At 44.9% G+C, this 10,291-nt stretch overlaps 2 protein-coding genes across 2 annotated transcripts; one reads left to right on the top strand and one right to left on the bottom strand.

The window, feature by feature from the left end:
* Nucleotides 1-327: 327 nt before the first annotated feature.
* Nucleotides 328-6,382, top strand: LOC118778800 (proteasomal ubiquitin receptor ADRM1-like). The gene is made up of 10 exons (XM_036530525.1): nt 328-399; nt 1,659-1,916; nt 2,248-2,364; nt 2,909-3,032; nt 3,813-3,899; nt 4,162-4,240; nt 4,664-4,893; nt 5,364-5,521; nt 5,790-5,892; nt 6,242-6,382. The coding sequence occupies exons 2-10, from the start codon at nt 1,707-1,709 to the stop codon at nt 6,343-6,345; spliced, it is 1,212 nt and encodes a 403-aa protein (XP_036386418.1). The 5' UTR covers nt 328-399; nt 1,659-1,706; the 3' UTR covers nt 6,346-6,382.
* A 365-nt stretch (nt 6,383-6,747) lies between these two features.
* LOC118778801 (40S ribosomal protein S21) lies at nt 6,748-9,915 on the bottom strand. The gene is made up of 6 exons (XM_036530526.1): nt 9,878-9,915; nt 9,319-9,398; nt 8,884-8,947; nt 8,191-8,262; nt 7,455-7,510; nt 6,748-6,810 (listed from the first exon to the last, which is right to left on the bottom strand). The coding sequence occupies exons 2-6, from the start codon at nt 9,366-9,368 to the stop codon at nt 6,801-6,803; spliced, it is 252 nt and encodes an 83-aa protein (XP_036386419.1). The 5' UTR covers nt 9,369-9,398; nt 9,878-9,915; the 3' UTR covers nt 6,748-6,800.
* Between the last annotated feature and the right edge of the window lie 376 nt (nt 9,916-10,291).

Raw genomic sequence — 10,291 nt, 5'->3', positions numbered from 1 at the left:
AGGAACATAGGTGGACACCGTGCTCCTGTACAAATTTTCTCATGCTTGACTATGGACAGCCGCACATCCTTGACGTGACTTGCAACAGTGGTCAAAGAAGCTCTGTCAAAGTCTGGTGTTGCTAATAAAGTTGTGCGGTGTCAAATTCGTAAACGGAGACTGCGCAGTGCGTTCATGACGCAGCAAATCCTCTCTACCAAACGTGACTTTGGCTGTTTACGAAGGTAGATTGACGCTATTTGTAACCAACCAGAATACGACGCACGAAATGCTAGCCAATCAGCACAATGTTAATGTATTAGGAAACATGAACACAATATTAAGGTACTGCTTCATGCTGAAAGCGTCTATGCACGAAAGCTACTTGTCATTGTGTATGTCCACCTCGACATATAAAAGGTAATGCATTTATAGAATAGTACCTTTAAGAAACTCTGTACCGTTTTATGGGTAGTTAATATATGTATGACATTTACTGTTAGGATGACACTAATCTGACAGGTTAGCTTTATGCTGCTAAATAGCTAGACTGGTTTGCTAGTTATCAATCTGCTAATATTCTCAGATAACGTTAGTTGTTCGCTAACTAGACTACTGTATGTTGTCGGGTCAGGGTGGAGGTTCAGACACTGAGTAACATTTTAAATTCAGAGGAATCGTCTGGGCAAGACCTTTAGAAACGCTCCGTTTTCATTTAAACTCTATCTATCTAGCTACGTTAGCTAACGTTAACTAAGGTGGCCTGTAATCTGCTTTCCTTTATCAATTATCTGGCAATAATAGACAACTGTTAACCTGAATCGAGAAACATGTTCATGGAACAGGCTGCCTCGTTTCGCTCTGTATTTCTGGAATGTTATGTGTGGTGAAACGCAGCAGATATATTTATATTTAAATGTTTTGCTTAGCTGATGCTCTTACCACAGCGATGTCCAAGGTGAGAAATAATTCCAATACATGTACGTTGATGACATTACGTCGATGCTCTTATCCAGAGCGACGGTCAAGATGAGTACATATAACTGTACGTTTACATTGCTGATAGCAACAGAGGCTCTTATCCATAAGGTCTCCAGAAGTAACATCTTAGAAGCTTATAAGCACAAAGAGCATCCAGCAAAATGACACAAAACGTTACAGAAACCAGCAGACCTTCATCCGCATACAAACAAGAACCAGCGTCAAACACAAAAGGCTAAATCCACATATACGCCTCTGGCCCAGCACGCAATTGCAACACAGTATAGCCTACAGGGGTGTACCATTCCGATTCCACTAACACATCCCCAGGGCCTCCTTGGATAATGTCAATGAAAATGTATGCTAATGTAACGAACGGCAAAATACTCCCTGTCATTTAATATCACTTACGCCTGGTAGTAGCTACTGTGTTAGGGTAGCAGCTGTGTAGTAGCAACTTGTCTTTGCTCATAGGAAAAAAATGTAAAAATGTCAATTTTGGCGAAGCAATGACAAGGGTTGGATAAGTGTCTAGCTCGATAACTCGAATGCATGTGGATTGTCAATTGTTGAATATTTCTACTCTAATTCATCTGTCTGTGAGCTAGTTATTGTTGTTAGCAGGGCAGCGTAGTTACTGCTGACCGAAACAGCAAACAGCTTACATTAATTGAACAGCTGTGATTTATTTTTATTAGGAAATTTACAGGCTCGATCCTCTGCTAGCTGACCGTGGTTGATTAGAGATGTCGTCCGGAGCTCTTTTTCCGAGTTTGGTATCGGGGTCCCGCGGCTCCTCCAGCAAAAACCTTGTGGAGTTCAGAGCCGGGAAGATGACGCTGAAGGGCAGCACGGTGACACCGGACAAGCGCAAGGGCCTCGTGTACATCCAGCAGACTGACGACTCCCTTATCCATTTCTGCTGGAAGGACCGCACGTCAGGAAACGTGGATGATGTAAGTAACGGAAATTATAGTCCTTTTCACCAAAACCCCTGCTGCAACCCGTGCCATCCCCCAAATAAAATATGTTAAATCTTCAGAAAGGAGGCTATTATGGTTGCTGTTATTATGACTATTATTAACCGTCATATTTGCTTGCATAGTCCCTAGTTTCCAGTCCACGGTTATCAATACTCAGCTCACTGTTGGCTTGGTATAGCTTGTAACTGACACTGGTGTTGTGGTATGGAACAGAACTTTTTAAAATTGAAAGTTGCTCAGGATAAAATCAGCCAATGTTAGTCCACACTGATTGAGGTGTTCATATTGTTGCTTGTCTTGGCAGGATCTGATCATTTTCCCTGATGACTGTGAGTTCAAGAGGGTCAACCAGTGCACTACAGGGCGAGTCTATGTGCTCAAGTTCAAGGCTGGATCCAAAAGGCTTTTCTTCTGGATGCAGGTGAGGAGAGCGCCGAGCTCCCCTAACCAGTCTGAGCCTCATGATGCGTGGGACCGTATGTCAGAGCGTTAGCTCACATCTGTTTTACTACAGCAGTAGTTTCTTAAGCTTTGGTATGACATGATTGGGTTAGTAACCCAGAACCTCCTGGAAGCAGGTGGATAATTGCTAACCTGTTTGTGGATTCACATGAGCCTATACATTTCATTGTGCTTCATCCCAAACAAAGTCATTACTATGAGGGAACTGTACCAGAACAAAGCACACTGTCACTTACAGTAGATGCTGGACAGGAGCTGTGTCACTGTAAAGATGGCTGTCTTGGCTCTGGGTTTATCACTCAGCATAAAAAAAGATGGATTGTAAGTGGTGGATCTGTGATGAATAGGGACTCTGTATTGAGTATGTAGACAAGTGTCAGTTTAGTTCAAGACTCAGACTGATGTGAGTTCTCACCCAAGGAGCCATCCACTGTGCATGTGGCCTCCATTTTACTGACCCCCCTTTCTCTCCCTCTCTCTCTTCCTCTCTCTCCCTCTTGTAGGAGCCCAAAACAGACAAAGATGAGGAGTATTGTCGTAAGGTGAACGAGTACCTCAACAATCCCCCCATGCCAGGTGCTTTGGGGAGTGGGGGCAGTGGAGGCCATGAGCTGTCGGCTCTTGGAGGTAAGGAGAGACCAGGAATTCAGTATACATAACTTAGCAGCCATGTATCAGGACTGCCGTATTCAGCCAATACTATTCGGTGACATCTGTGCACTTAACTGAGGTAAGATACATGGCCTACAGGAGGGAGCGTTGCGCACCTACCGTCTGCTGATTGAGCAGAAAAAACACCCTCTGCATTTGATTGCTTGGCCTTTGTGCATGTTATCTCAATGTAGCATGTAGCTGAACATACACAGACGTTCCTTTGCTCTCCAGCCCACCACTGAGCTGGTGAAGTGACTGACACAATATGCATTAACAAGAGCATCTGATACTGATGAGGGGTTCTGCTGCTATCCTGAATATTTTTGCTCCTTCTCACAAGCATGTCCATACACACAGTCAGACAGATGTCCTTCATAAGTTGAAACATAAAACATTTATGGGCGCAACAGTATGCTGTAGTATTTGGAAAATTGGATTTTGTGGATTCAAATCTCAAGCTGGATCTTGTTTGAGTCACAGCAAAGTACTTTTACCTCAGTTTCTAGAGTAGAAATACAACCATATAACATACAAATGGATTAGATGAGTATACTTGCACAGTTGTCATTTGTATGAGGGAGTTTGCAATGAAAATCAGCAACAGGAACTATTTATAGTACTCATCTGTGCCAGTCCCACTAAGGTCAAAGGTCACATGAAACACAGAAAAATATGTGTAAATGTGCTGTTGTGCTGCAAGACCTTTCTGAACTCTTGAGTGATGGAGTCTGAAATTTCTCACACTTTTAACAGGAGAAGGTGGGCTGCAGAGCCTTCTGGGTAATATGAGCCATAACCAGCTGATGCAGCTGATTGGACCAACTGGACTGGGCGGCCTCGGTGAGTGGCTCTGTTTTGAGTCGTGTGACCCTTTTCCAAGCATAGCTGATCCTGGACTAAGATCAACGTTGGACAGAAGAGAAGAAAAGGAGACTATGTATCATATGCGATGGGGAATCCCTGAATGGATTGCTCCTTGATGTTGTCATGCGTGATGAGTCTCCTTGTGTGTCCCTTCCTGATGATGTCAGGTGTGAGGAGTCCCTCTGTGTGTCTCGCTGTGATGATGTTGTTGCTGATGTGTCTCTGTGTCTTGGTAAAGGGGGTCTTGGTGCACTAGCGGGACCCGGGCTGGCCAGCCTGCTGGGCAGTGGAGCCCCACCCACCAGCAGTTCCTCCAGGTAACACCCTGCCCCACCCACCCTCATGCTGAACTCTAAGTGTGTTCTCAGGGGGGACACTCATGTCAGGGGGGGGGTCTGACTTTGTGTTCCTCTCTCAGTGGATGCCACTATTCTGACAATCATTTCTTAGAGTCAAGGTGGGAATTCTGGTAGATTTGCTCCCAAGTACTTAATTACCTCAAGCAGTAAGGCAGCTTAAACACAATTGTGCTTAATCAGCAGATTATAATTGTACACCACTTTATGATACATATCTGCTTCTGGCACACTTCTAAACACTCAGCTACCATGAGCGGAGCTCATGAGTTGTCAGAATAAACACATTTTTTAAATTATATTGTGAAAGGAAATGTATTAAATCTCTGTGTCCAGCTCAGTATGTCAGTCCTTCATGTGGTTTTTTTGTATCTTTGTCCTCAGTTCTCGTAGTCAGTCCACAGCGGTCACCCCTTCCTCCGCCTCCTCCGCCACCCGCATTGGCTCCGCCCAGACCCCAACCCCTGTCACCCCAGCCACGGCCACAGGCTCCTCCCCAGCTGTCACCCCCACCACGCCTGCGGCCCCCGCCACGCCCAGCCCTACGCAGCCAATCCAGCTGAGCGACCTGCAGAGCATCCTGGCCACCATGAACGCGGGCGGGACGCAGGGAGGTGAGGTCCCGCCCCTTACGCTCACACTTCACCGCAGTGGTTGTCGGCTCTCATCCACCCAGCAAATTTAAAGTGAGAGCTGAAATCCACTGTTGTTTTTTTGTTTTTTTTTTGGATGTGTCATATGGTGCAAGTAAACAGATGGATGGGAGCAGGTCATCTGTTCTTTTGCAGATTTTGTTTCTGTGGGACAAGATTAAATGAAGTACAGCAGCAGTTTCCTCTATTGCCGCCTGTCAAAGACAAATGTCTGAGGGACATGTACAGTGAAACATGGGGAAGTCAGTCATATGTGTCTGTGTCTTTGGTGTCCTTGGCAAGTTGAACTGAAACATTGTCTGTGTGTTGAGGTTATTTGCGAGCAAACCCTTCTGTTGGTTCAGATGTGAGGATGCGCAGGCTGTGACCTGTGCCTTTACTCATGATGTAATGCACTGTCACATGAGCCTGTCGATTCACTCTACCCCCAGTGGACCTGGCCAGCGTGCTGACCCCAGAGGTCATGGCCCCCATCCTGGCCAATGCGGAGGTCCAGCAGCGGCTCCTTCCTTACCTGCCGTCAGGGGAGTCTTTGCCACAGAGCGCCGATGAGATCCAGAACACACTCACATCCCCACAGTTCCAGCAGGTAACCATCCCCCCCCCCCCCCCCGACTCTCTCTCTCACTCACACACACACACACACCTCCCCTCAGCTAAACCCAACACACTCACATTCCCACAGTTGTAGCAGGTAAACACATTCTACTTCCCACAGGGGAATCGAACACTTCCCTCTGAAAAAGATTTCTAGATCATCCTCCCTTTGAACATCGGATGAGAGGAACTGAGACTGATCAGGGGTCAGTCCCTGGTGCTGTATTGCGGGTTACTCTGTGCTTTCTGTCTCCCTGCAGGCTATGAGCATGTTCAGCAGTGCGCTGGCGTCTGGGCAGCTGGGGCCACTTATGAACCAGTTCGGCCTGCCTACAGAAGCAGTGGATGCAGCCAACAAAGGAGGTCAGCGGCCTGCCCCTTCCCTGCTCACTGGATACACACACTTGCACACCTGACTTACATTGGCTTTTCAGTGTGAAAGATTAATATGCAACAATAAAGTGATTAAATGTAATTAATTTTGTAATAATGGTATAGGCATGTGACATCTACAGTAAAGTATGTGGGGTGACAGTGCTGTATGGCTGGGGAAACAGAGTGAGGCTGGAAGATAGTGGGCTGGTATAAATACCTGAAACTTTGCACGCAACAACCCCCTGTACTAACAAAACTGAGCCCAACAAACATTCACTGTTGAGTAGCGTTTCTCAAAGCTTACATGATGGGCAAAGATTCTCTTCTCTCCGCTTAGACGTAGAAGCATTTGCCAAAGCCATGGAAGGTGAGGGAAAAACGGACAAGGATGAAGACCCCAAAGACAAGAAGGATGACGAGGAAGACATGAGCTTGGATTAGGATTTGGCTGCATTTGCTTTGCCCCCCCGACCCCCCCCCCCCCATCTGTTGCTCTGTCCCAGGGTTTTCACACTCATGTACCTCTAAACAAATTATGGATCTGCCTTTACAAATGTTCAGCACTTGCCACAACTAATAAATCTTAAACATGAAAACACTGGCATTTTAGTTACACTTCAAAGAAACATCTTGGAAGATTTAACACTCTCTTGCCTGCATTGTTACTGGTGTTATTCAGGGGGCACAGATGGCATTCTGGTCTAACTGATTGATCTGGTCTGATTTGTTTGTGATCCTTAGCCTTCTCAGTGAGCTCTTGGTATCAGACAGCCATAAAAACAACTGCATACACAACAAAGCTAAAACAACAACCTTTGCTAAAAACTGAATGACAACCACCAGTTCGCTTTAACTTTTTTATTTTACAAAGAAACAGCAGCAGGATGTCCTGTGATTCAGAAGTTCCTGAAAGAGAGGATGAGAGGAGGGCTTACGTAGATTAAAAACTGATATACAAGCAGGTCTCTGTATCCTCCTTTCCCTCAGCAACACTTAGCCACCCAAAGCCCCAACCAGTGCTCTACACTCAAGGGACGACTGACAGGCCAAACCTGACCTAATCTCACACACTTTTCTCTACAGTTTATGGAGTTATGGGTGCACTCCTATGCAGTCTCTTTTATGCTCTTTCCCCTTTATGTTACTCTATTTTTGGAATTGCCCAATTCAATCCTCTGGTACACCTGCACACAGCTGATGGCTGTTTTTTTACACAGCACTACCACAGAGTGGGTGCTGATTAGTGGATAGGTGGTACTCTGTTGACATCATCTAAGCAACTCGCAGGCACCTGACGAATTGCAGGATGCTTGAGAGTGGTGAGATGATCAAACCATACGGAATGAAGCCATATTTGAAGTCTCTCAGCTCTAAAAGCACTCAAAGGTATTAGCCTGCTTATCTGCCGACAGCTGGGAGCTTCCTGTTGCTTATTACGAGAAATAGACAGGTTTGTCTGGGGCTCTATAAACTGTCACATGCAGTGAAGATTTTCTTGTCTGACTGTGAAGCGTTTAGTTAATGGTCTCCCAAATTCAGTGCGCTCTTACTTTGACACAATGCTGTCATTCTTCGCCAGCCTCAGAAGGGAGTCGTCTGCCTCTCCCTGTAGACCAACATAGCAGAACAACATCTCATTTACAGAACACACACATCTACATCCATGTTAGGTACTTTAGCTGGAGTACCATCCAAAACTCAAACCCATAACCTCTTTAGTGTAGTACCGTAATGCAGCTACATTTACAACAGGTATGTTCCACTACTTTCCCGGCCTTTGCACTTTTATATTCTTACAGCACAAACAAAAACACTGAAACTGACGGCACAGCAAATGGGGATAAGAGAGAGGTCCCTGAGGCTCTCAAAAGGAAAGGTGAGCGGTTTTAAGACATCTGGGTGTGAGAGGGAGGGACCTGCTTCTTAACTGCTACATCACACTACTGCCCAACTTCAGTGTAAGAAACACGGCTAGTAACCTAAAGGTGTCCAATTTGATTCCCAAGCGGTGCATTGCTATTGTACCCATGGTCAATGGTGCTTAACCACAATTATGCCAGTAAACACCCAACTCTAAGAATGGGTAAGATGTAAACATTGAAAGCTATGCAGATCACTCTGGATGAGCTCATCTGCAGAGTTTGTTTAGTAAGCTACACACACAAGTTATTTAAAACGAAATAATGCAAAACTGTACAGGAGAGCTAAATCATTCACATCTTAACTGCATCCACAAGCCACAAAGGCTGTCCTAACTCCAGAAGAAAAACAAGCAAAGAACCGTACCATTCTCCGGATAGCCCCGCAGATGGCATAGGTCTTGAACTGGCCATTGAACCGGCCTGTTACCTTGTCAACCTGAGGAGAAAGCATTTACAAACACAGTGAGAGCTAATTTAACCCCAGTAGCCCCAATGAGACAAATTCTTTTACTTAATGAGGTGCTCAGCTTAAAGGTATGTCCACTCCAGCATTTTGTCAGCATTTTCTAATCCAAAGGCAGGTACTACGGAAGCTCGGGGGGGGGGGGGTGATCTTTATTGCGCAGTCCAGCCCACTACAGTAATTTAATTTCTGGAGACTTTGAGACTGGAGACTGCCAATCAAAGCCATGAACGTGAAGTACACATAGCCAGTGCTCTACACTTTCATGGCACTTACCAAAAAAAAAATAAGTGCTGCCACTTAAGGATTCAAAAACCTGCCAGGATTTGCTGATGGGAGTGAGGAACTAAGCCCAGCTAAGGGATGACTGCCCTGTTCTCACTTTTTATTTAGTCTGGCCCTTTAGTAGTTTTAAAATTGTTTGAAGCAGTAAACCCTCTGAAACCATCGTAAAGCTTTGTAGCCGAAATAATTAATTTTCCACTGTACACAATTATGACAGATTACTGACAGTCAATCACCATACAAGGCCTTGCTGAGTTCAAGCCAAAAGCCATTCCTGGACTACTTCCACGACAGTAGCGATGAACCCACCTCTGCGATGTTGATCTGGATGGAAGCATGGTCCTTAGCGCCGATGATTCTGTTGCTCGCAGAGCTAAAAGTCACAAAGTCACAATTTTAGGCCAGATATATTTGAATCCATTTACTGAAGGAGTCTCACGTCCCCATACGGACTGCTCGCTAACATCTGCCTATGAAAAGCGCAACTACCTCGTAACAACACTTCCAAGTAGGTGCTATTCAGCTTGACACCAACAGTTAAAACCTACACCTACCTAGTTAAACACCACAAATTAACAGTTCCGACTGATAAAACATAACTGCGGGGATGAACTGTAAATTTTATGTCGAAACTGCCAAGACATTCAGGTCATAACATTCGACATACACACTCAATATCCCCAAATATAGACCAAGTAGCTAGCTAAGCTAAATCACTCATCAAATGTTGGCAACTTTACTTACCATTTGCGAGGGACGTACAAGTCCACGAATTCACCAGCATCGTTCTGCATTTTGATTTGTTATGAACGTTAGCGACAATCCTACAGGAAAAGGGAGAGAAGCCACCACCAGTTAGAGATTACTGGCTATAACGTCAAGCAGCGGACCGGCTAACTAGCCACAACTCATACAGGCATACAGTAGAACTGTATGTCTTTTGTGCCTATCGTGTGTTAGCTTGCTCACTGTGAACACCTCGTCTTTCCTAAAGTTGATCTTTCGCCACAATTCAAAGAGACATATAGACACCCAACGAACATTCTCCATTAATGTGACAAAAAAACCATACTACACGCGAGCAAAGAGGGGCGCCTCGCACATGTGGCTTTAGCCGCCTCACTCCACTCGATTCTGGGTTCACTTGGTTAATATTATGGAAACTGCTCTTGGAATTAGACATTTAACGTATCGGATCGTTAGCTGTGAGTGCTCAGTGTCGACATAAACTATGTTTTTGGCTTATTATCCCTGGATCATGCCGTATTTCCATTTTTATTTCGAGAGCTACAAGCTTAGTTACCTGCTCTCAGAAATGGCTGACACGGAAAGGGAGAAGAGTGGTCCAGGAAGTTATTTAATCACCACTGTTCACTAGAGGACTGCTTCCGGTGTCAAACATTGGTACCGTGGTGAATGGTGAATCGTGATAGATGAATTCATGGTGACAACTACTTTTAATTATATTTTAGAAAATTGCAAACTTCGTTTTATTATTATGGAAGAAATACCACATATTGTCAAGATTACAAAATTTGAATAAAGGAATTATGGAACACATAACGTTTGTCTTCAAACAGGGACGTTCACAGTTTAGAATTATATAAGGTGTACATCAACAATGCATCATTAACACTGTCTGCAGATAATGACACGTGTGATTCTGCCTAATTCCTGTTGTAGGGTTTGGGCCACTATGTGCCTGTCCGTCAGTCTC

The sequence above is a fragment of the Megalops cyprinoides genome, chromosome 6 (assembly GCF_013368585.1).
Source record: "Megalops cyprinoides isolate fMegCyp1 chromosome 6, fMegCyp1.pri, whole genome shotgun sequence".
Classification (NCBI taxonomy): Eukaryota; Metazoa; Chordata; class Actinopteri; order Elopiformes; family Megalopidae; genus Megalops; species Megalops cyprinoides.
This window is presented reverse-complemented; position numbering and strand designations above follow the sequence as displayed.